The 23,930-nt window shown below is 40.6% G+C and overlaps 1 protein-coding gene across 3 annotated transcripts in view; it reads left to right on the top strand.

The window, feature by feature from the left end:
- Nucleotides 1–23,930, top strand: part of ENPP2 (ectonucleotide pyrophosphatase/phosphodiesterase 2) — a 119,799-nt gene that overhangs the window by 16,779 nt on the left and 79,090 nt on the right. Inside the window, exons 1-2 of one of the 3 annotated variants that reach the window (XM_070748237.1) lie at nt 21,915–22,064; nt 23,032–23,137. In XM_070748237.1, the coding sequence (XP_070604338.1) occupies nt 22,032–22,064; nt 23,032–23,137 (139 nt within the window). In that variant the 5' untranslated portion in view covers nt 21,915–22,031. Of the gene's footprint in view, nt 1–21,914; nt 22,065–23,031; nt 23,138–23,930 lie in introns of those variants that run through there. The other 2 variants (XM_070748235.1, XM_070748236.1) reach the window with 2 other exon arrangements.

The following is a 23,930-nucleotide window of genomic DNA, read 5'->3' as shown; positions in this document are numbered from 1 at the left end:
GAATAGAGTAGAGTAGAACAGAACAGAATATTCAGACTCCCATTGAGACCCCCATTCCAACCATTTTTCCCTTATTTTTAAGAAGTAACTTAGAACTAAGGAAAAATTTCCTGACAGTTAGAACAATTAACCAATGGAACAGTTTGCCTCCAGAAGTTGTGAATATTTCAATGCTGGAAGTTAGAAACATAGAAGACTGACGGCAGAAAAAGACCTCATGGTCCATCTAGTCTGCCCTTATACTATTTCCTGTATTTTATCTTACAATGGATATATGTTTATTCCAGGCATGTTTAAATTCAGTTACTGTGGACTTACCAACTACGTCTCCTGGAAGTTTGTTCCAAGGATCTACTACTCTTTCAGTAAAATAATATTTTCTCATGTTGCTTTTGATCTTTCCCCCAACTAACTTCAGATTGTGCCCCCTTGTTCTTGTGTTCACTTTCCTATTAAAAACACTTCCCTCCTGGACCTTATTTAACCCTTTGACATATTTAAATGTTTCGATCATGTCCCCCCTTTTCCTTCTTAGTTTTTAAGAAGATTTTGGATAACCATTTGTCTGAAGTGGTGTAGGGTTTTCTGCCTAAGCAAGGGGATTGGACTAGAAGACCACCAAGATCCCTTTCTGTTATTATTATTAGAATAGAGTAGAGTAGAGTAGAGTAGAGTAGAGAAGAGAAGAGAAGAGTAGAGTAGAGCAGAGCAGAAGAGGAGAGAAGAGAAGAGAAGAGAAGAGAATTTTATTGGCCAAGTGTGATTGGACACACAAGGAATTTGTCTTTGGTGCAGATGCTTTCAGTGTAAACAAAAGAAAAGATACATATGTCAAGAATCATACAGTGCAACACTGAATGATAGTCTGGGTACATATAAGCAATCAAATCATAATAGGAACCAGTCAATGACACACACAGTGATTTTACATAAATTAGCAGCTATACTCAATGAAAAATAATATAGCTGAAGGGAATTTAGAAGTCATTTCTTCTTCCAAGGCTTTTAACTAAATATCTAAGCACGCCCAAGTGGGCTTCTCTCAGGAGAAGACATTCCCATCAAATTATACCCTGTGATCCTTCGGATAATAGATTGACCCATATTTACCTTAGGCAGTAAAATAGTTAACGCTACCCCTACAAGGACATCTAAGGGCGACCTTTGAAACAAGCGCTGAAAATCAGGTAAATTCATGCTGAAGAATGTAGACATTCCAGTAGATTGGCATTCAAAGATACATTTGGAAGCCTATCAGATTTATACTATTGGGGCAAATTCCAATGTATGGAGACTCGATAACACATTGCAAACTAATCAGGCCATGCAGACCTAAAGCAAAAGGGGGCAAAATCAGCAGGACCTAGACCTCTGCATCTTCAGGGAATTATTTACTGGTATTTCTTTTATTTTTATTTATAGACTGATTTTGTCAAGTACAAATAGATATACAGTGTTCCCTCAATTTTCGCGGGGGATGCGTTCCGAGACCGCCCGCGAAAGTCGAATTTCCGCGAAGTAGAGATGCGGAAGTAAAAACACAATTTTTGGCTATGAACAGTATCACAAGCCATCCTTTAACACTTTAAACTCTTAAATTACCATTTCCCATTCCCTTAACAACCATTTACTCACCATTATTACTCACCACTGTGGCTTAGTTAGAAATGAAATATAATCTGTTATTATTTGGTTATACTGTATCATATGTGTGAATTTTGTATTTTGGATTATTTTAGATTATTTTGGATTATTTTGGATTAATTTGGATTATTTTGGATTTTGTAGTATTTTGTAGTATACAGTATTTTGTATTTTGTGTTGGGGTGAATGATTTTTTTTCAATTTTTTAGTTTTTTTCATAGTAATTTTTTAATATTAGATTTCTATAACTATGTATTTGCTATGTCGTACGCCTCCCTGGCTCGTCTGAGAAAGGTGGCATAGAAACCTAACTGATAATGATGATGATGATGATGATGATGATAATAATGATAATGATAATGATAATGATAACAACAAACAACAATAACAATAATAACATTATTATTATTATTATTATTATTGTTATTATTTCCATTTGAGTCAGTTTTATACAGAGTATTTTGTTTATCTAGAAAACAGAATTCACTATAGCAAAGGAAGCTGAAGGTTGTTAGGCAAACAAAAAACAAAAAAACCCAGGATCTGCAACAAAGTTTGTAATTTTTATTCTTCAAGGTGCCAATCAAACACTATATCCCCCCCCCCCCAGGATATTATATTGTTTCTTTAAAGGCAAATAAACCACAAGTCTTCCTAAGGCTGCTTAGTGCTACAGTTGAACTTTTGAAATACTGTAGATGTTAAAAACGAACTATTTGAATCATATATATTTCTGCCAGGGGTGAGTTCTAACTTACCTTGCTGCCTGTTTGCTTCTTTCCATGATGCACAAAGTGTGCACTTGCATACGCAAGCCAAAAACAAGATGACAACTCCGTGCACAATGCCAGCTTCTGCATATGCCCCCCAAAAATTAATAAATTAAATTAATTTTTTTTTAAAAAAATCCCAAAATAGATGGCGGTGTCTATGAATTATAACTGTACTAAAATTACAATCCAATTTTAACACAAGGTTACAAACTCTTTTTGGAAGTAGGCATGGTGGCCAAGTTCTCAAGAAGGTCTCCAAGACAAGTAGAACAGAGGACTCCAACCAGGGGTGGCCAGCAGGCAGGATGGGGTGGAACACAGTTCCACCGGCGGAAATGAAGATGCGTGCGCAGCTCCAGCTGATCAGCAGCTGTCACTTTCTGGATTACTGGTCTGGACTCAGCTCACCGTTTTTTCCCTTCCTGCTGCTGCTGCTGCTGCGTCGGCGGTCCTTGCTTTTTTCTTCTTTCCTCCTTCCTGGCCTTGGATGAGTTTCCCTCTCTCCTGCCTGGATCCCCTCCCCATGAGGTGCAAGCAGAAGGTATGGGTGGAAGTAGCGCTGGCAGCATTTATGCTTCTGGCAGCACCCGTTTGCCTAGCTACCCAGCTTGAGGTGGGGGCAGAGACCCAGGAAGGAGAATGCAGGAAACGCGAAGCAAATTGTCACCCCAGCGAGCGACACTGGTAAGGTTGCAAGTCGAGAACTTAACAGTTCACTTGAACGATGATGATCGTTCAAGCCACTCCTACCTGGTCACATGGCCGGCAGGCCACTCCTACCCAGTTACAGAACCACTAAGCCACACCCACAAAATAAGCCACACCCACAGTGTGGCAGTAAAAGTTTTGGCTGCCCATTACTGACTCCAACCTTGGCCAATCCAAGATCTGTGGACTCAACTCCCAGAACTCCTTAGTCAGCTCAGTCAGTTGAAATCCATAAGTCTCAAAGTGGCCAAAGTCAGAGATCCCTGAGGTAGAGAGAACCTGTCTTTATCTTTGCTCCAAACTAATGGCCATCTGGAGATCTGCAGCTCTGAACTGGTAGCTCTATTGCAGGAGAGGGCAACTATGGAATGTTTATCTCATTATACGGACTTCAACTCCTGGAATTCTTGAGCCAGCCCTGCTTTGAGAAACCACTTCTAAAGAAATTTTGTGGGTATTCCTTAGTGGTCATTGGGAGTTGAGGGAAATTTTATTTCATGAGGTTAACTCTTTACTATGGATCTGAATTGTTCATTGCATGTCAAAATATAAAATCAACAGGGACAGGAATTGTATTTTGAGTTGTACAAGGCATGGATAGTACAATAATTTTTTTAAAAATATATTATTTAATTTTTTGTCAAGTACATATTGGTAGTATATGTTGTGGTTAGCTCTGGCCCTGCTCCTGCCCCAAGGACTGTGGATGGGGGGGGGGGAGACATACACATGCTGCAGGCCTGTTTTGCCCCCGGTGGAATCTGATGATGAAGGCTCCTCTGACCAAGAAGACATGAGTGACAGGCAGGAGGAGAGTGTGGCAGACAGCTCAGAAGGAGATCAATTATCTAGCTCCTCCTTGGATTCAGAACAAGAGTTAATGATACAGCCACGCATGCGGAGAGCGATGCATAGGCAACAACAACTGAGAGATTATTATCAAAGAAAATGAGGCCACCTGTGGTTGGGTGGGGTTGTGGTAATTAGTGAGGCTGCTATAAATAACAGTCTGTGGATTTGGCCATTGTGGAGGATTATCTGATCGTTGTGTTTCGTGACTGTTTTACTGACTTTGACTTTTTGTGTGCTGATTTTTTCCCCGCTTTGAAACTAAACCAGAGCAAAGTGTGTTTCACTTTGTGAAAGAAGGACTGTGAATTGCCTCACAGCTGCAAGCTAAGTATCACAGAGCTGATAAGGGACTTGTGCAAATTACCAGTTTGTTTGGAGATGAGTACTCTTTGCTATACCAAAAGAGTGCTTGGTTTAAGTGAATTTTCATTATAAAGAACATTGTTTTGAATTTTCAAACGTGTGTGTGCCTGAAATTTGTACCTGTGAATTTTTGGGAGGATTCTACCAGAGAGCCCGACAGAACAGTATACAAAGATATAACAATGTTTATATACATGTTACTAGTGTGACAAAGAGACGTTAGAACAGGAGACGGAAGGCACACTGGTACACTTATGCACGCCACTTACTGACCTCTTAGGAATCAGGCAAGGTCAACAGTGTATAGCCTAAGGATGAAGTTTTGGGGGTTAGGTGATGATACTACAGAGTCAGGTGGTGAGTTCCTTGCATTAACTACTCGGTTACTAAAGTCGTATTTCCTACAATCGAGTTTGGAATGGTTTACTTTAAGTTTGTAACTGTTGGGTGCTCGTGTATCTTTGTGGTTGAAGCTGAAGCCAAACTACTTGGCTGGACTTCAGTTTTCAGAATTATTCTGTAGCACAATCAGACTGGAATCCAATATATCTGGAAGGCACCAAATGAGAAAACACTGCCCTACAACCAGTTGTAGTCACTTAATAAGCATCTTTCAGGTTTACACTAATACTAATGATTATACCATGTATCCAAAGGGTTTTATGGACATTAATAGGGAAATAGTTTGCTTCCTTCCAAGTCCAAGCAATGAACTTGGGATTGTAGTTTCGCAGCCAAGCATTTACAAACATAGTTTTGTCAAGACTGGACAAGGTTAGTCTAATTCTGCCTCTCCATCCACATCTTAAAATGTAACCCTCCAAATACGTCCCACCTCCAGTGGTTTTGGCAGATGATCTTCTGAGGATCTTCAAGGATGTCAAGAGACTGAGTTATGGTCCTTACTTTTTAGAGATGGCCTGCTTTTCTGCTAACAGAATTCATCTGGTTTGGCCTACTGCACTATGCGACCCAGCCATTCTAATTTATAATCTAAAGTTAGTACCGTATAATGTATGAACGTAGCCAACTGTGCCTTATCCAAAAAGAGTGGTTAGACAAATCATGGCTTTAATCTAATGTTGAATGCCATTGCTGAGAAACAGTTTCTGAAGTTTGTAGGAAGGTGGACCCCCCACCCCACAGCTCCCTATGTCAAGATAGCTTCTTCTCAGCTGGGGCAAGAAAAAAAATATTATGCTAGTCACTGATGCAGAGACCGAAGAACCGGTAGCGGAAATTTTGAACAGTTTGGAGAACCAGTAAATACTGACTGGCCCCACCCCCATTTATTCTCTGCCTCCCGAGCCTCAGCTGATCTGGAGGAAATGGGGATTTTGTAACAATCCTTCCCTTTTGGGGTTTTTTTTGAAATTTTTTATTAATTTAAAATATATATACATCTACACATTTACAAAACGTAACAAAGAAACAAAAGAAAAAGATACAATACAAAACAAAACATATATAAACATAAGTAATAATAATAATAATAATAGTTGATTAATTATTTAAATAAAATAAACAATGTTGACTATGACAATAAACAAACAACATAACATATATCATTTGTATTCTCTTGTGAGGAGAGAAAAATAAACAGTCTTTTCTGATATCAAATTATTTTCTGGTGAAAAATGCAATCGGTATATACTGTTATTTCTTTTGGTTATCAATGTCTTCTTTTATTGTTGTTATTTTCTTAGCCGCTTTCGTACACTCCTACTTGATTAATTTAATTTCATACAAATTTTATTTTAACAAGCACTGTATATATATCATATTTAATCTATTATATCAAAAAAGGGGGAAAAAGTATTGCTATTGTTATATTTTAATTTGAACTTTTATTTCTTCTTTTAAACCAATCATAAAAATAACAATCTTTCCATAGAGTGGGGAGGGAATGGAGATTTTGCAGTACCCTTCCCCTGGAGTGGGGAGGGAATGGAGATTTTGCAGTAACCTTCCCCTGGAGTGGGGAGGGAATGGAGATTTTTGCAGTATCCTTCCCCTGGAGTGGGGAGGGAATGGAGGTTTTGCAGTAACCTTCTCCTGGAGCGGGGAGGGAATGGAGGTTTTGCAGTAACCTTCCCCTGGAGTGGGGAGGGAATGGAGATTTTTGCAGTATCCTTCCCCTGGAGTGGGGAGGGAATGGAGGTTTTGCAGTAACCTTCTCCTGGAGCGGGGAGGGAATGGAGGTTTTGCAGTAACCTTCCCCTGGAGTGGGGAGGGAATGGAGATTTTGTGGTATCCTTCCCCTGGAGTGGGGAAGGAATAGAGATTTTGCTGTATCCTTCCCCTGGAGTGGGGAGGGAATGGAGATTTTTGCAGTAACCTTCCCCTGGAGTGGGGAGGGAATGGAGATTTTTGCAGTATCCTTCCCCTGGAATGGGGAGGGAATGGAGATTTTGCAGTATTCTCCCCTGGAACGGAGAGGGAATGGAGATTTTGCAGTATCCTTCCCCTGGAGTGGGGAGGGAATGGAGATTTTTGCAGTATCCTTCCCCTGGAATGGGGAGGGAATGGAGATTTTGCAGTATTCTCCCCTGGAACGGAGAGGGAATGGAGATTTTGCAGTAACCTTCCCCTGGAATGGGGAGGGAATGGAGATTTTGCAGTATCTTTCCCCCAGCAGTGGTGAGGGAATAAAGATTTTGCAATATCCTTCCCCTGCAGTGGGAAGGAAATGGAGATTTTGCAGTGACCTTTCCTGAAGTGGGGAAGGAATGGAGATTTTGCAGTATCCTTCCCCTGCCACATCCACCAAACCACGTCCACAGAACCAGTAATAAGAAATTTTGAATCCTACCATTCCATTGATGTCCAGTTCTTTTAAGTTAATGCTTATATTGTCTGGTTCCTATGAGACCGTCTGGCCTAGCAGCCTCTTCACTGATTTGGAACCCCCACATAAATTTGTTACTGGCTTCAAATGATGTGGTTCCTGCAACTTGCTCAAAGGTAAAGCTGACCAGGAGTCTGACTCAATTCTCGATGACAACAACCTTGATTTTTCTCTGCCGGCCCCATAAAGCATCAGGAACTGTGTCTCGTCCTGAAATAAGGCCTTTGTTTAACCCGGGGGTGCTTGTCATGAGACATCTGAAAATAAACAGCATTTTCTGCCAAGGTACAGCGACATACGATCAGTTTGCCAAAAAGGCATTTGACTCACTTTTGAGTATTGGAAGAGGCTGGGGAATAGCTAAGGCTTTGAGTTGTAAATATGGAAGGCCCTGTTTCAAAGCTCTGTTGTGAACTCTTCCAACAGACTCAGGCCGGTGTTCCCTCTAATTTTTTGGGGGGTGGGCGGAAAAGTATAGTGTCTGAGCGGCAGTCCCTTCGGGACTGGGCGGCACAGAAATAATAAATAAATAAATAAACAAACAAATAAACAAACAAACAAACAAATAAATAAATTTAAAACCCACCCTGTTTGGCCTCAGAGAATTTCAAATAAAATACTGTACTGTGTGTCTGTAACAGTGAGCTCATAATAGGGCAACTCTTATCAATATCAAAATGCCACTTAAATAGTTGAGCTAGTTTCAAACTAGATTTTGATTTTCTTTCTCTCTTCCTTACTCCCATTCTTTTTCTTTCTCTTTTCCTTCCTCTCTTTTTTCTATCTGTTTCTCTCTCTTCCTCTCTTCCTCTCTCTCTCCTTCCCTCTCACTCTTTCCCTCTCGGCTTCTGGGCAGGTTTGGGAAACTCTGAGTTGATGATGATTTTTAAGTGAGCGATTGCTCACATGCTCAGCTTAGAGGGAACTATGACTCAGGCTAACAACTTTTCTTTTAGTCTTTCTCATTCCTGCCACCCTTTCTGTCGTAGAGAGTTTGCCTATGGCTTAGAATAATGGTGATGATTACTTGGAACATACCTGAAGGATGATGTAAATATTTTCTAAAGCTTGCCCTTACTATCTATCTATCTATCTATCTATCTATCTATCTATCTATCTATCTATCTATCTATCTATCTATCCATCCATCCATCCATCTATCTATTCAATTTTGATGCCGCCCTTCTCCTTAGACTCAGGGCGGCTTGCAACATGTTAGCAATAGCACTTTTTAACAGAGCCAGCATATGGCCCCCACAATCCGAGTCCTCATTTTACCCACCTTGGAAGGGTGGAAGCCTGAGTCAACCTTGAGCCGGTGATGAGATTTGAACCGCTGACCTGCAGATCTACAGTCAGTTTCAGTGGCCTGCAGTACAGCACTCTACCTGCTGTGCCAACCCGGCTCTATTAGACAGAAAAGTTCTTTTGGTTTAATACCCTTTAAAGCAGGACGTTCAACTTTGGCAACTTTAAGACTTGTGGACTTCAAGTTATCTTGCTTTATAATGGAAGTAATTGGTTGTTCTCATTTATCAGTCTGGGAATCTCATACGGTGGATATCTAACTTACTTACTTACTTATTTACTTATGCATTCATGCAATGTGTCTTCCTTCCTTCCTTCCTTCCTTCCTTCCTTCCTTCCTTCCTTCCTTCTTTCTTTCTTTCCTTCCTTCCCTTCCTTCTTTCCTGCCTTCCTGCCTTCCTTCCTTCCTTCCTTCCTTCTTTCTTTCCTTCCTTCCTTCTTTCTTTCTTTCCTTCCTTCCTTCCTTCCTTCTTTCTTTCTTTCCTTCCTTCTTTCTTTCCTTCCTTCCTTCCTTCTTTCTTTCTTTCTTTCCTTCCTTCCTTCTTTCCTTCCTTCCTTCCTTCCTTCCTTCTTTCTTTCTTTCTTTCTTTCTTTCCTTCCTTCCTTCCTTCCTTCCTTCTTTCCTGCCTTCCTGCCTTCCTTCCTTCCTTCCTTCCTTCCTTCCCTCCCTCCCTCCCTCCTTTTTTTGTCAAATGCATATAGCCACCCAATTTCTGTCATTGGTATTAAACAGTTCAGGCAACTCTTTAAGATATACACAGAGGTGGCTTCCTATGGTGGCCCACCGAAGACATAATTTTGGCATAATGGCTCCGGTGCTGCCTTTGCCAGTCCATGTATGCTGCCATCTTTCCCCCCTAATTTTTGGCAATTTTTCAACTCTCTGACCACGCACAGATGTAAAATTGTGAGCCGCCCTGAGTCCTTGGAGAGGGGCGGCATACAAATCCAATTAAACTGAAACTGAAATTTTCTCTCTGAGCATGTACAGAAGGAAAATTGGGCTAGAGGATGTGTGCTGGAAACATGGTGCACTGGTGCATGCGCAGAAGCAGGAAATGGTGAAAATCAATGAAATCTCATGAGCGCAAGCAATTTTTGCAGGAAATCTGACGGTCGTGCCATTCCTGGGCCATTTCCGCCACCTGGATGGGGGGAGGAGCCCATGATTGGAACTCGCCCTTGGATATACCATATATATTTTCCACCTCCTTCTCTGTCCCCGAATTTAAATGACTGTTTTACATGCCTTCCTGGCATGGAATAAGCCTCAAATTATAAGCCAGAGACCAAGACTGATTTTTAATATGATTCTCTTTTGCTTTGAGGGCTGGTAGTAAGTGTAAACACACCAGCAAGCGAGCAATTGCTTCACTGTGATTTGTGAAAACGTTTTATGCCTTGCCATTGTGTAGTTCCAGAGACATTTCTGCAGTTTCAGAAGCGCTTAGTTCTACTTTCTTCAGGCCTTGCAAGCACAGGGCAAGCAAATAGGGCTGTGCTTTAGAATTAAACCGAGCATCTCTCTGGAGAACGTAACATATAATTTTGCTGCAAAACCAAAGCTTCTGCTGAGATGAAATTGCTTTGCCACGTAAACCGCAGGAAAGAAGGACAGCATCATCATAGGGTACATGTGTGTGTGTGAATAAAGATCAGATGCCTACAGAAACTTTGTTGAAAGGGTGCAATTTCTAATAATGCCAATTTAGATGCGAGAATTGTTCTCCAGGATGTTCTCAGCTGTGTGGAAGAAATGTACTGAAGATTTTTGTTTGTTTGTTTGAGAAAACGGTGAATTCCCTTAATTTCCTATTTTCTTCTTTATATTTTATAAAATAATTTAAAAAATTTAAATATTTTTTTTAAAAAGAGAAAACTGTGAATTCCTAATATGAGGGTTGGATTAGATTCGGGGTCTCCAACCTTGGCAAGTTGCTGACTAAGGAATTCTGGGAGCTGAAGTCCACAAGTCTTAAACTTACCAAGGTTGGAGACCTCTGGACTGCATGGCCCCTATACAGTATCCAGTGATGGGCTGCCAAAACTTTTGCTGCCACACTGTGGGCGTGGCTTATTTTATGGGTGTGGCTTGGTGGTCATGTGATTAGGTGGGAGTGGCTTGACAATCATGTGACCGGGGGTGGCTTAAAGTTCATGTGAGGGGGTGGGAGTGGTCTACCGAGCAAGATAAGTTTTCAAATAGGTGCTTGGACTCTTTTTCAGTTGATTCACATTATTTGAATAGCCACAAAAAGGACAAATGATAGACAGAATTATTTGTTGAGGAGCACAGTAACATTTTAAGATTTTGTATTGAACACACAAGGTTCAGTATGATAACAGATTAGACAAGTAGCTCAATTTTCTTTCATTGCTATAAAAGTTCAGTTCTAGATAATGATTAAAATGATTAAAGCATTTATGGGTAAAAACATGCTATTTAATTATTTCCTATTTTAAAAGATCATACTAAGGCACTAGAGAAGGAAGGACAATAAAAAAACTATTAGGTATTCAATAAATAGTGCATAAACTTACTACCCCCACTGCCTTGCCCCTTACCTCCGTGGAGGAGCAGTCAATTACTGACAGTATCTTCTAACTTTTTAAAATTGCATTCAATTATTGCCTTGTGATATAATGTGGTTGATTACTTTTGGATTAATGTGGGCCGGGGTGAGTTGTGAATTTGTAGACCATTTATCAATTATTAATACAGTGATACCTCGCCTTACAAACCCCTCGTCATACAAACTTTTCGAGATACAAACCCAGGGTTTAAGATTTTTTTGCCTCTTCTTCCAAACTATTTTCACCTTACAAACCCAAGCCGCCGGCACTGGGATGCCCTGCCTCCGGACTTCTGTTGCCAGTGAAGCACCCGTTTTTGTGCTGCTGGGATTCCCCTGAGGCTCCCCTCCATGGGAAACACCACCTCCGGACTTCCATGTTTTTGCGATGCTGCAGGGTAATCCCAGCAGCGCAAAAATGGGCGCTTCGCTAGCAACGGAAGTCCAGAGGTGGGGTTTCCCAGCAAGGGGAGCCTCAGAGAAATTGCAGCATCACAAAATCACGGAAGTCCGGAGGTGGGGTTTCGAGGACTTCCGTGTTTTTGCACTGCTGGGATCCCCCTGAGGCTCCCCTCCATGGGAAACCCCACGTCCGGACTTCTGTTGCCAGCGAAGCACCCATTTTTGCACTGCTGGGATTCCCCTGCAGCATCACAAAAACACGGAAGTGTATCACTACAAGGATATGGATGGTGGCTTGACAGGCCGAATCAATCCAATTATTGGTAGTTATGGAATAATGGCTTAAAAAGAAGGCAGTTTATCACTTAATATGAAAAGACAGTCTGTCAGTTGAGTGAGTGAAGTTGGTTAAATGAAGCCACATGATATCATCCTGATTTTGAGCATCTGCAATAATGATCAAGGGACGCAGTGGCTCAGTGGCTAAGACGTTGGGCAAAAGGTCGGCAGTTCAGTGGTTCGAATCCCTAGAGCTGCATAATGGGGTGAGCTCCAGTGACTTGTCCCAGCTTCTGCAACCTAGCAGTTCGAAACCACATAAAAATGCAAGTAGAAATATAGAGACCACTTTGGTGGGAATTTAACAGTGTTTCTGCATCTTTGGCATTTAGTGATGCCGGCCACATGACCAGGGAGACATCTTTGGCTTTGAAGCGGAGATGAACACCACCCCCTAGAGTCGGGAACGACTAGCACACAAGGGGAATCTTTACCTTTAATAATGACCAATTTTCCCTTGGAAGTAAGATATCTTCGGAAGTTTATATCATGAAGCTGGAGACATTGAAGTGAACAGTAGATATGTGAAGAAAATGTGCTGAAATCTAATAATAATATCTCAGATTATTATTGAAGGACCTAAAAAAATGTTACTTTTTAAAATAGGTTTTGGCAAATTGGTGGCTTTGGGGAAATATTCAATGAAAAGTGTTTTCATCAGACTAGGAGAAAAAAATCTGGTCCCCCAACTTAGTAAATAATTTGCCTGAGCAAATAAATTTTAACCCTCAGTTTGTAACCATAACTCTTTCCACTATGATAATCTACTCTGTAAATAGGACAGTTTATCAAAGGTGGTCTCTGTCTCTTTTTTCCTCCCAAAGATTATGAGAGTGATTGATTGAATGCTGGAATTTTTGCTTCTACATATCACAAGCCAGCCAGGGGCCAAAGAGACATTGAAAAAAGTCCTCTGACTGTTTTAGCATGGTCTTTTGAGTGATAACACTCTCTTGAGTGGGAATTCAAAGAGAGCTTGCATTACAGGCGAAAGCCCACTGCAACAATATCGCCAAGAAGGCTTCCAGAGTTGTTAATCTGATCCTACGTAGCTTCTGCTCTGGCAATCTCTCACTACTGACTAGAGCCTACAAAACCTATGCCAGACCCATTCTCGAATACAGCTCATCTGTCTGGAACCCACACCACATCTCAGACATCAACACTCTCGAAAACGTCCAAAGGTACTTCACCAGAAGAGCCCTTCACTCCTCCACTCGTAACAGAATACCTTACGAAAATAGACTAACTATCCTGGATCTTGAAAGCTTAGAACTGTGACGCCTAAAACACGATTTAAGTATTGCCCACAAGATCATATGCTGCAACGTCCTTCCGGTCAATGACTACTTCAGCTTCAACAGCAACAACACAAGAGCACGCAACAGATTCAAACTTAACATCAACTGCTCCAAACTTGACTGTAAAAAATATGACTTTAACAATCGAGTTGTCGAAGCGTGGAACTCATTGCCAGACTCAGTGGTGTCAGCCCCCAGCCCCAAACATTTCTCCCTAAGACTCTCCACGATTGACCTTTCCAAGTTCCTAAGAGGCCAGTAAGAAGCGTACATAAGCGCACTGATGTGCCTATCGTCCCCTGTCCAATCTTCTTTCCTCATCTCATATATCATACATTTTCTCTCCTTTCCTCCAACCTCTCTTCTTTCTTACTTTCTATCATTATATATATTACTTAATGTCTATTCTCCTTCATATGTATTGTATATTGGACAAAGAATAAATAAATTAAAAAAAAATAAAAATCTCTATTCCTGAACCATAAAAGGCTTTAAAGGTGACAACCAATACCTTAAATTGGGTTGAGTAGCCAACCTGTAACCAATATCGTTCCCAAACTAGAGGTGCCATCCAGGAAAAATGAAATGTACTCTTTCAGCCCCTGTATTTCTGGACCAAACATTACTACCAATTCCAGTTTTGTTTTTTTCTTAATTTAAGACCATAACAGGGACTGGAAATTCCATTGCTAAGTGAGGTGGCTGTTTATTTTATTTATTTAATTTCTATGATGCCCATCTCACCATTCAAAGCATCTGTGAGCAGTTTTCAATGAAAGCCTAAATATAAAAGCAAATGAAAAACTATGCATGTTAAATACAGGCTAAAGCACAGGGGATAAAGTAGCGCAGGAGTTAAGTGATTCTTGTCCCAGTTTACAACTTCTGCCATGATTATGAAATGAACCACCAAGTTCATTAAGTGAAGTATAGAGTCGTGAAGCGAATCTGGCTTCTCCTATTGGTTTTTGCTTGTTGGAAGCTGGCTGAAAAGGCTGCAAGTAGCAATCATGCGACCCTGCAATATTGCAACTTTCATAAATCTCTGCCAGTTCGCAAGGGTCCAAATTTTGATTAACCACTCTAGGGACCTGTCAGAGTAATGATGATTTAATAGCTGACCAGCTGCTGTAAATGCTGACGCAAAGAGAATGAGTCAGCAAGGTTATTGCCACTTTAAGAAGCTGCCTATATAAGAGAGACCTCTCCTCGACATGTTCTATCTGCATTGTAGTTTTCCATGTAGAGTTGAAGATTGCTTGCTTACCTGGTATGTGTCTGCCATGTGTATCTATGTATATAGAAGTCTTGTATATAAAACACTGTTTTTAAGATAAACCTCTGTAAACCTTTTTTTTAAAATACAGTAATCCCTCACTACTTCACAGTTCATCTTTCGCGGATTTGCTATTTTGTGGATTTTCAAATGGGGCTTAAATCCATTAAAAAATCATAAAATTCTTCTACAGTACTACTGTATTAAAGAAACTGGTAGGATATCACATGTAGTTCCAGCTGAGAAACATTATAGAATGACTGTTTAATGCAAAGGGTGGGTTTTGAAAGTCCAAATACTCGTTAAATACATAAAAAAATATATTTCCTCTACTTCACAGAAATTAGCTTTTCACAGGTGGTCTTGAAACACATCCCCCACGAAAAATGAGGGATCACTGTAATAACTTTTTAATGGTTTTTAGTTTGTTATGTTTTAAGCTCAGGTGACTATTTGACTTCTTTTACTGTTTGGTATTTATTCTTATATTTGTACCGTTGTTGTAAGTCGCATAAATAAAGAAATAAAGAAATAAAGAAATAAAGAAATAAAGAAATAAAGAAATAAAGAAATAAAGAAATAAAGAAATAAAGAAATAAAGAAATAAAGAAATAAAGAAATAAAGAAATAAAGAAATAAAGAAATAAAGAAATAAAGAAATAAAGAAATAAAGAAATAAAGAAATAAAGAAATAAAGAAATAAAGAAATAAAGAAATAAAGAAATAAAGAAATAAAGAAATACAGAAATACAGAAATAAAGAAATAAAGAAATAAAGAAATAAAGAAATAAAGAAATAAAGAAATAAAGAAATAAAGAAATAAAGAAATAAATAAAGAAGCAAGCAAGCAAGCAAGCAAGCAAGCAAGCAAGCAAGCAAGCAAGCAAGCAAGCAAGCAAGCAAGCAAGCAAGCAAGCAAGCAAGCAAGCAAGCAAGCAAGCAAGCAAGCAAGCAAGCAAGCAAACACTGTATTTTGCTCCTGGGTTGTCTCAAAATAGTAGCAAGGGTGGGCTGCTGCCTGGATGAAGTGAAGTGGGGTAGCGAAAATGGAGCTCCATCCCAGAGCACCCAATTTGCACTGAAAGACATTGAAAGAAAATGCATAAACCACATTGACAGTGTGGTAGTAAAAACTTTGGTAGTCCTTCACTGAATAGTAGTCACTCTGTGCACACTTTGACCAGACACTTTGACAATCATAATTCAGTGTTTTTCAGTGTTGCCGTTGCGAAACAAGTGATTGAAAATTGACGATTATCTCTAGCCTTCAGCCCCATAATCAAGACTGCCTTCCAGAGTTCTTGGAAGGAGAACAACTATCCTGTTACAATCCTTCACTTTTAACCCATGTGGCCTTAAAAATCAGGGTGCTGCAGGTAGCAATCAAATGTTTTGTTGGTACAGAAGTTGTCCCTGATACAGCGTTCAGGAATGACCAGCAATTTCGAAAAAGGGCATGGCTGAATAGCAGACCAAGACTGGAGAATGAAGCATGCACCTTATCACAAATGCTAAGGATTAATTTTCACCTTAGATTGTGTGTACTCAGTTGGGTTCAAAGCAGACCCTCTTAAACTGATGGATGTTTCAGTTAGTCATTATAGACTTAAATCCTATTGATTGCAATGAGATCAGTGATGGGCTGCTGTCCCCATACGCAGTGGGGGTAGTAAGTTTGTGCACTATTTATTGAATATTTAATAGTTTTTAAAAATTGTCCTTCATTTAGTACCTTATTATGATCCTTAATTATTTTTAAAATAGGAAATAATTAAATAGTATGTTTGTACCCATAAACGCTTTAATCATTTTAATCATTATCTAGAACTGAACTTTTATAGCAATTAAAGAAAATTGAGCTACTTGCCTAATCTCTTATCATACTGAACCTTGTGGGTTCAGTACAAAACCTTAAAATGTTAACTGTGCTCCTCAACAAATAATGGTGTCTATCATTTGTCCTTTTTGTGGCTATTCAAATAATGTGACTTAATCAACTAAAAAAGCGTCCAAGCACCTATTTGAAAACTTATCTTGGTCGGTAAGCCACTCCCACCCAGGTACATGACCTTTAAGCCACCCCATCACGTGATTGTCAAGCCACTCCCACCTGGTCACATGGCTATCAAGCCACACTCACACAATAAGCCACACCCACAGTGTGGTGGTTAAATTTTTGGCAGTCCTTCACTGAATGGAGATGTGGTTTCATTTGAACCCAATATAGATCTCTATATTATATATTGTTTTGACCTTCATGGATGAAAGTGAATATATGTGTATATATGTATAAATATATGGTTTGCCATCACTGTGATTAAAAATATATAGTTATGGTATATAAGCACCTTTATCCGTTCATGACTGTATCACATTTGAGCTGCACTATTTTTCACTAGATTTGAAAGAAGGTAGAAATGAGAATTAAGAACTAAACAAAATCATGAAGAATAAACCAACACACTGATAAGAGAGCAGCATGAATTGCTTAAGTAGTTAGCTGGAACAGAAAATTGTGGAGTCCTGGAATATGACAATGGCAAGCCACTTTTATATTTTTATGAATGAAAGCTAAATGGATTTTTCCCTGTAATGACAATGGAAGATATTTACTCTGTAATAAAGTATCTGATCTAAAAAAGATGGATGGGCAGACCTGGTACACAAACTCAGAATCTTTATCAGCTCACAACTCTTGCTTGATGAAGAGATGACAGTTGTGACTAGGAAGGCTTTTGTGCAACTTTGGGTTGCATCCCAAATGAAGACGAATAGAATAGAATAGAATGGAATGGAACGGAACGGAACAGAACAGATTAGGAATTTTATTGGCCAAGTGCGATTGGACACCCAAGGAATTTGTCTTGGTGCATATGCTCTCAGTGTACATAAAGATAAGCTTGTCAAGAAGCATAAGCTACAACACTTATGATAGTCCGGGTACAAATAAGGAATCAAATCATATAAGGAATATATATGTCTCAGGATAATGTGGCAGGATCCAATGTGGGTTGGTCAGTGGGACCAGAGGTTTAATCTTCTGAGCTTTTGGACTCACGCAGGAGTCAATCTTCAGGGAACTTCTCTCTAGAGAAGGTCCTGTTTTGACATTTTTCCTTCTTGCCTAAATCTAAGCCGCCCTGAGTCTGCAGAGAGTCTGTGGAGAAGAATGGCATACCCTGTTTCCCTGAAAACAAGACAGCGTCTTATTTTAATTTTTGCTCCCAAAGATGTGCTGTGTCTTATTTTCAGGGGATGTCTTATATTTTTTCAATGAAGAAGAATTCACATTTATTGCTGAACAAAAAAATGAACATTTATTATATACTGTGCAGTAGTTGTCATCACAAACCAGCATAACCAGACAAACTTTGAATCCTACCAAGAATTTCTTACTACTACAGTACCGTTATTTCCATGTACAACAATTATACTTTCTTCAAATATATGTTATATATATGTTCTGTTTGGGAATGCTGCGAAACAAAACGTCTCCTATGTCTTACTTTCAGGCGAGGCCTTATATTATGAAATTCTACGAAACCTCTCCTATGTCTTATTTTCGGGGGTGACTTATTTTCGGGGAAACAGGGTAGAAATCCAAATGAATGAATAAATTAATGAATGAATGAATCATTCAACAAAACACGTTTAAAACACAGGGAACTCAATCCAGGTCAGCATCATAAACTTTCTTCTCCAGAGTCTCATTAAATGCAACACTACTTCACAGTTCCACAAACATCTTACTCTTCCATATGTCTACCGGGCAGAGGTTATATTTCAAAGCTGGGACCTGTAAAACCCCAGAGGATGGGGAACTGCAACTCCCAGCAGCAATTCCTCAATGAGGAGAGACATTGGGAGCTGTATCTATGGAGATTCATAGTCATTGGGGTCATGGTTATCCCAAAGATGCTTTTTCCACCTCCCTCAAAACGCAACTGGACTTTGTTTTTCCTAGGAAAAGTCCAGTTGCCTTTTGAAAAGAAGCACCGTAGGAGTTGTATTTAAAACTGAAAAACTTATTTGATGAGAAGCAAAACAATTTCTTCTTCTTCTTCTTCTTCTTCTTCTTCTTCTTCTTCTTCTTCTTCTTCTTCTTCTTCTTCTTCTTCTTCTTCTTCCTCTTCCTCTTCCTGCTCATCTTCTTCTTTCTCCTCCTCCTTTCTTCCTCCTCCTCCTTCTCTTCCTCAAATAATAAACCATCCAGACACAGTTTGGGACAACTATGACCTGAATGACTGAGGATCTCCATTCCCAGTTGTAGTTCAGAAACCTTTGCAAGGTCCCAGATTTGACCTCTGATGTCTGTTGTCTAGCCCTAATCACATCTTGTGTCAAAAGTGATGGGATTTCTCCTTTAATCAGAAGGCAGCAGCTGTCTTGCACAGGGAATACAATTGTGTGCTCCCACATCTGGAAGAAGGGCTTCTTGGAAGAGTAGTAGAGCACTGGTGTTCTGCCCTCAAGCATTTTGGAAAACAGGCTGACCCCCTCCTCTTCTTTGTGGAAAGCCCTCAGATACTGGAAGGCTGCTAGCTTCCAATACCACCGATGTGGTGTTACCTAGTTTGGGTAATGTGAAAAGTCTTTAAGAAAAGAAACAAGCTCAGAGAACACCAAACTCCATCATGTCAACCTTGAGCTACAAATAATTTAGAAGGAAATGGAATAGGAATAGGATAGGATACAATTTTATTGGCCAAGTATGATTGGACACACAAGGAATTTGTCTTGCTGCATATGCTCTCAGTGTGCATCATCATCATCATCATCATCATCATCATCATCATCATATCTATTATTAGTAATAATAATATCTATTATTATTATTAATAATAATAATTATTATTAATAATAATATATATATATATTTTTAAAGAAAGTATGGATCATCGACATCGCAATCCCAGGGGACAGCAGAATTGAGGAGAAGCAGCTAGAGAAATTAGTGAAATATGAAGATCTAAAAATCGAGCTGAAACGACTGTGGCATAAGCCAGTGAAAGTGGTCCCAGTGGTACTTGGCACACTGGGCGCAGTGCCAAAGGATCTCAGCGGACATTTGAAAACCATCACAATTGACAAAATCTTCATCTGTCAATTGCAAAAGGCCGCTTTACTGGGATCGGCAAACATAATTCTCTACATCACGCAGTCTTAGGTGCATGGGAAGTGCCCGACTGGTGATGAAATACGAAATCCAGCATATAGTGATCTCGTTTGCTGTATTGTATTGACATAATAATAATAATAATAATAATAATAATAATAATAATAATAAATTAGATTTGTATGCCGCCCCACTCTGAAGACTTGGGGCGGCTCACAGCAACAATAAACAATGTACAACAAATCCAATAATTAAAACTATGGCTAAAACCCCTTATCATTAAAAAACAGACAATACTACTCAGTCATAACCGTACATAAATCTTACTAGCCAAGGGATATATCAATTTAAAAGATAAGATAAATTCATCAAGAATCATAGGATACAACACTTAACGATAGTCCGGATACAAATAAGCAATCCAGTCCTATTAGGAACCAGTCAATGTAAATCGTAAGGATACAAGCCACAAAGGAAAGACTTAATGAACTCAATCTGTATAGTCTGGAGGACAGAAGGAAAAGGGGGGACATGATCGAAACATTTAAATATATTAAAGGGTTAAATAAGGTCCAGGAGGGAAGTGTTTTTAATAGGAAAGTGAACACAAGAACAAGGGGACACAATCTGAAGTTAGTTGGGGGAAAGATCAAAAGCAACATGAGAAAATATTATTTTACTGAAAGAGTAGTAGATCCTTGGAACAAACTTCCAGCAGATGTGGTAGATAAATCCACAGTAACTGAATTTAAACATGCCTGGGATAAACATATATCCATCCTAAGATAAAATACAGAAAATAGTATAAGGGCAGACTAGATGGACCATGAGGTCTTTTTCTGCCGTCAAACTTCTATGTTTCTATGTTTCTAAGTTACAGTCATACAGCCATTAGTGGGAGGAGATGGGTGATAGGACTGATGAGAAGATTAATAGTAGTGCAGACAGTAAATAGTTTGACAGTGTTGAGGGAATTATTTATTTATTTATTTATTATTTATGTCTTTGTCAAACAATTATAGGATGGTAGTTTGTACAAATAAAACATTAGATAAAAAGTAATGATAGAAGACAACAGAGCAGTAGGACAGGGACGGTAGGCACAATGGTGCACTTATGGCGCTTGGGGAAAAAACCTGTTCTTCTGTTTAGTTGATCTGGCGTGCAGTGCTCTATAACAGTGTTTCCCAACCTTGGCAACTTGAAGATATCTGGACTTCAACTCCCAGAATTCCCCAGCCAGCATTTGCTGGCTGGGGAATTCTGGGAGTTGAAGTCCAAATACCTTCAAGTTGCCAAGGTTGAGAAACACTGCTCTATAAGACTGTTATAAGAATAGAGCTCTTCACTCCTCCACTCGAATACCCTACGAAAATAGACTAACAATCCTGTGTCTAGAAAGCTTAGAACTACGACGCCTAAAAAACGATTTAAGTATTGCCCACAAGATCATATGCTGCAACGTCCTACCTGTCAATGACTACTTCAGCTTCAACCGCAACAACACAAGAGCACGCAACAGATTCAAAATTAATATTAACCGCTACAAACTTGACTGTAAAAAAATATGACTTTAACAATCGAGTTGTCGAAGCGTGGAACTCATTACCAGACTTAATAGTGTCAACACCTAACCCCCAACATTTCTCCCTTAGACTATCCACCATTGATCTCTCCAGGTTCCTAAGAGGTCAGTAAGGGGCGTACATAAGTGCACTAGCCTGCCTTTCGTCCACTGTCCAATTGTCTTTCCTTTATCTCATATATCATATATATTTTCTTCCTTTCATATATCTTCTCCTCTATTTTATATTTTTCTTTATATATATTACCTCATGTCTATTCTCTTCTATATGTATTGTGTATTGGACAAAATAAACAAATAAAATAAAATAAATAAAATAGAGCTGGAAGGGACCCTGGAGGTCTTCTAGTCCAGCCCCCTGCTCAAAGCAGGAGAGCCTAACCCATTTCAGACAACGCTTCCCAGTCTTTTTTTACCTCCCCCCCCCAATCCTAGTGGTTCGCTCGCCCCCTCGTTAAAAGCCCGCCGCCGCCTCAATCGCTCGCTCGCTCTCGGCGCCTGAGGAAACTCATCCTCGCGCCGCTCTGAGGCAGCGAGGGGAGTGCGCGCGCGCACAGCTGCCCCCCCCCCCCAAAAAAAACACGGGCGCACCCGCCCCCCCTTCTCTCGCCATCCCGCTTTTAGGTTGGCACGAAGGCTCCGGGCGGGTGATGGCACCGGGGGCCCCCACGAGGCGAGCCCAGGCGGGAGCCCCGAGACGGGTGCGCGTGAGCGTCCGAGAGGGGGGCGTGTGGGGGGTAGGCCGTGTGGGCGGGCGATCGCCTGGCGGCTCGGGGCCCTCTGTGGCTGCGCTGCGATTTGGAACCCCTCCCCCTGGACAAACCACGGGGAAGCGCTCGAGCTGCCCAGGTGGGATTAGTTGCAGCCTTTTGCGAACGAGGAGCGCCGCGCTCCGTTTCCCTCAAGCACCGGGAGGCTCCACGGCCGGGCAGCGGGAGGAAGGATGGCCAAGGCAAACGGGTGGCGGCTCTGTCAGGTAGGGCGGGAGCCCCTCTTGGGCTTTGCGGGCGACCCGGGATGGCCGGCGGGCGAGAGCGCCGCTGTTGCAAGAAGACGCGATTGGGACACCCCCCCCCCCCCAAACACCCCCGATGCGAAGCAAGAAATGGGGTTCCGATTCTAGAACTCCAGGCCGGATGAATGGGTCCCTGATTTAGGACTCTTTCGGCAAGGAGACGGCCTGACCTGTCCGGACGCTGCAAAAAACGGGATTGGATTTTAGAATAGAATTCTTTTTTTTTAAAATTGGCCAAGTAATTAGTCATCGGTGCCAAGGCTCTCGGGGGTGCATCGAAAGAAAAGAGGACGTTCGCCGAGTGCATTGCTGAATGATTGTGACAGGGGACAAGTCGTAGGAATGTCCTCCATGAAAAAGGAAGGAGAGAAAGAAGGGAGGGAGGAAAGAAAGAAGAGAAAGGGAGGAAAGAAGAAAGGAAAGAAGGAAAGAGAGGAAGGATGGAAAGAAAGGAGGAGAGAAAGGAAGGAAGGTAAGAAGGAAGAAAGAAAAGAAAAAAGAAATGCGAGAAAGGAAGGCAAGAAGAAAGGAAGAAAGGAGAGAAAAGGACGGAAGGAAGACAGGAAAGAAGGAAGGAAGGATGGATGGAAAGAAAGGAGGAGAGAGGAAGGAAGGAAAGAGGAAAGAAAAGAAAGGAGAGAGAGGAAGGAAAGAAGAAAGGAGAGAAAAGGAAGGAAGGAAGACAGGAAAGAAGAAAGGAAGAGAAGAAAGGAGGAGAGAAAAGGATGGAAGGAAGACAGGAAAGGAAGAAGGAAGAAAGGGAGGAAAGAAAGAAAGAGAAAGGAAGGAAAGAAAGTAGGAGAGAAAGGAATGAAGGAAAGAAAAGATCCTCCAAAGCTTGCTTCATTTTATTAATTTCTCTCCCCCCCCCCTTTCTCTCTCTCTCTCTCTCTGGCTTTCTCTCTTCCTTCTTCTTCTTCTTCTCCAGGTAACCTCCTTGCTCAGTTTGGTTTTGGGCTTGAACGTCTGTGCTGGATTTACAGCTCATCGTGTCAGAAGATCTGGTGAATTTGGGGAGGAGGATCCGGACTCAGGTATAATGGGAGGGGGGAGGGTTAGAGTTGGGAAGAGTGGGGTGGGTGGGTGTCCCAAAATGTACCTTTTTGTCTTTTTCCTTCCAACTGCCTTCCCCCAAATATATCAAAGGTTATGTGATAGAGCTTGTGTTGGTTGACCTTCAGAACGTGCTTATAGGTAACCTATTTACTTCTCTCTATGGGAGAAAGATTGAGTCAGGCATATTCCGTTTATGTGCTGGTGGCCGAGGAGATGTGTGTGTGTGTGTTTGTGATCATATGTAATGGATCATATTTGGTGGGAGAGGCAGTTTCTCCCCCCCTCCCAATCGTTGCAATTCTTCTTCTGTTAGATTAAGTTTGTTTCCAGATAGAGATTTCTTATTATCTGCTTGATACTCCTGTTGGTTCTGCAAAGTAGAAATATGAGCATTTATGAAAAGAGAGGAGAGAGAGAGAGTGAGAAGGATGGAGAAAAAACAGGTGTTTCGTGTTGGAAGTTGTGGGCAGCAGATGTTCTCCATCGTACACATTTTCTTTAAAGTTGGCTTCCTTTCTTTTCAGGGGGAACAAAAAGCAGGCTAGCTGAGCCTGCTGCACTTCTTCCTGCTTCAATGTCAAAATGTGCATTCAACATCTCAGATTAAAAAAAAACACAGAAGAAGGGAAGGGCTGCAGTATTATATATAACTTGTAATTTGTCTATGGAGAGAACCTCCATTCCTTCTGATGGACAGTGTGCTCCTTTAAAAAGCTTTTAAAAAGTTATTGTTTACGCCATATAAATAAATACAAACATTTATCATGTATT

This window comes from Erythrolamprus reginae, chromosome 3, assembly GCF_031021105.1.
Source record: "Erythrolamprus reginae isolate rEryReg1 chromosome 3, rEryReg1.hap1, whole genome shotgun sequence".
Lineage (NCBI taxonomy): Eukaryota > Metazoa > Chordata > Lepidosauria > Squamata > Dipsadidae > Erythrolamprus > Erythrolamprus reginae.
The sequence above is the reverse complement of the archived record's forward strand: the minus strand, read 5'-3'. Positions and strand labels throughout refer to the sequence as shown.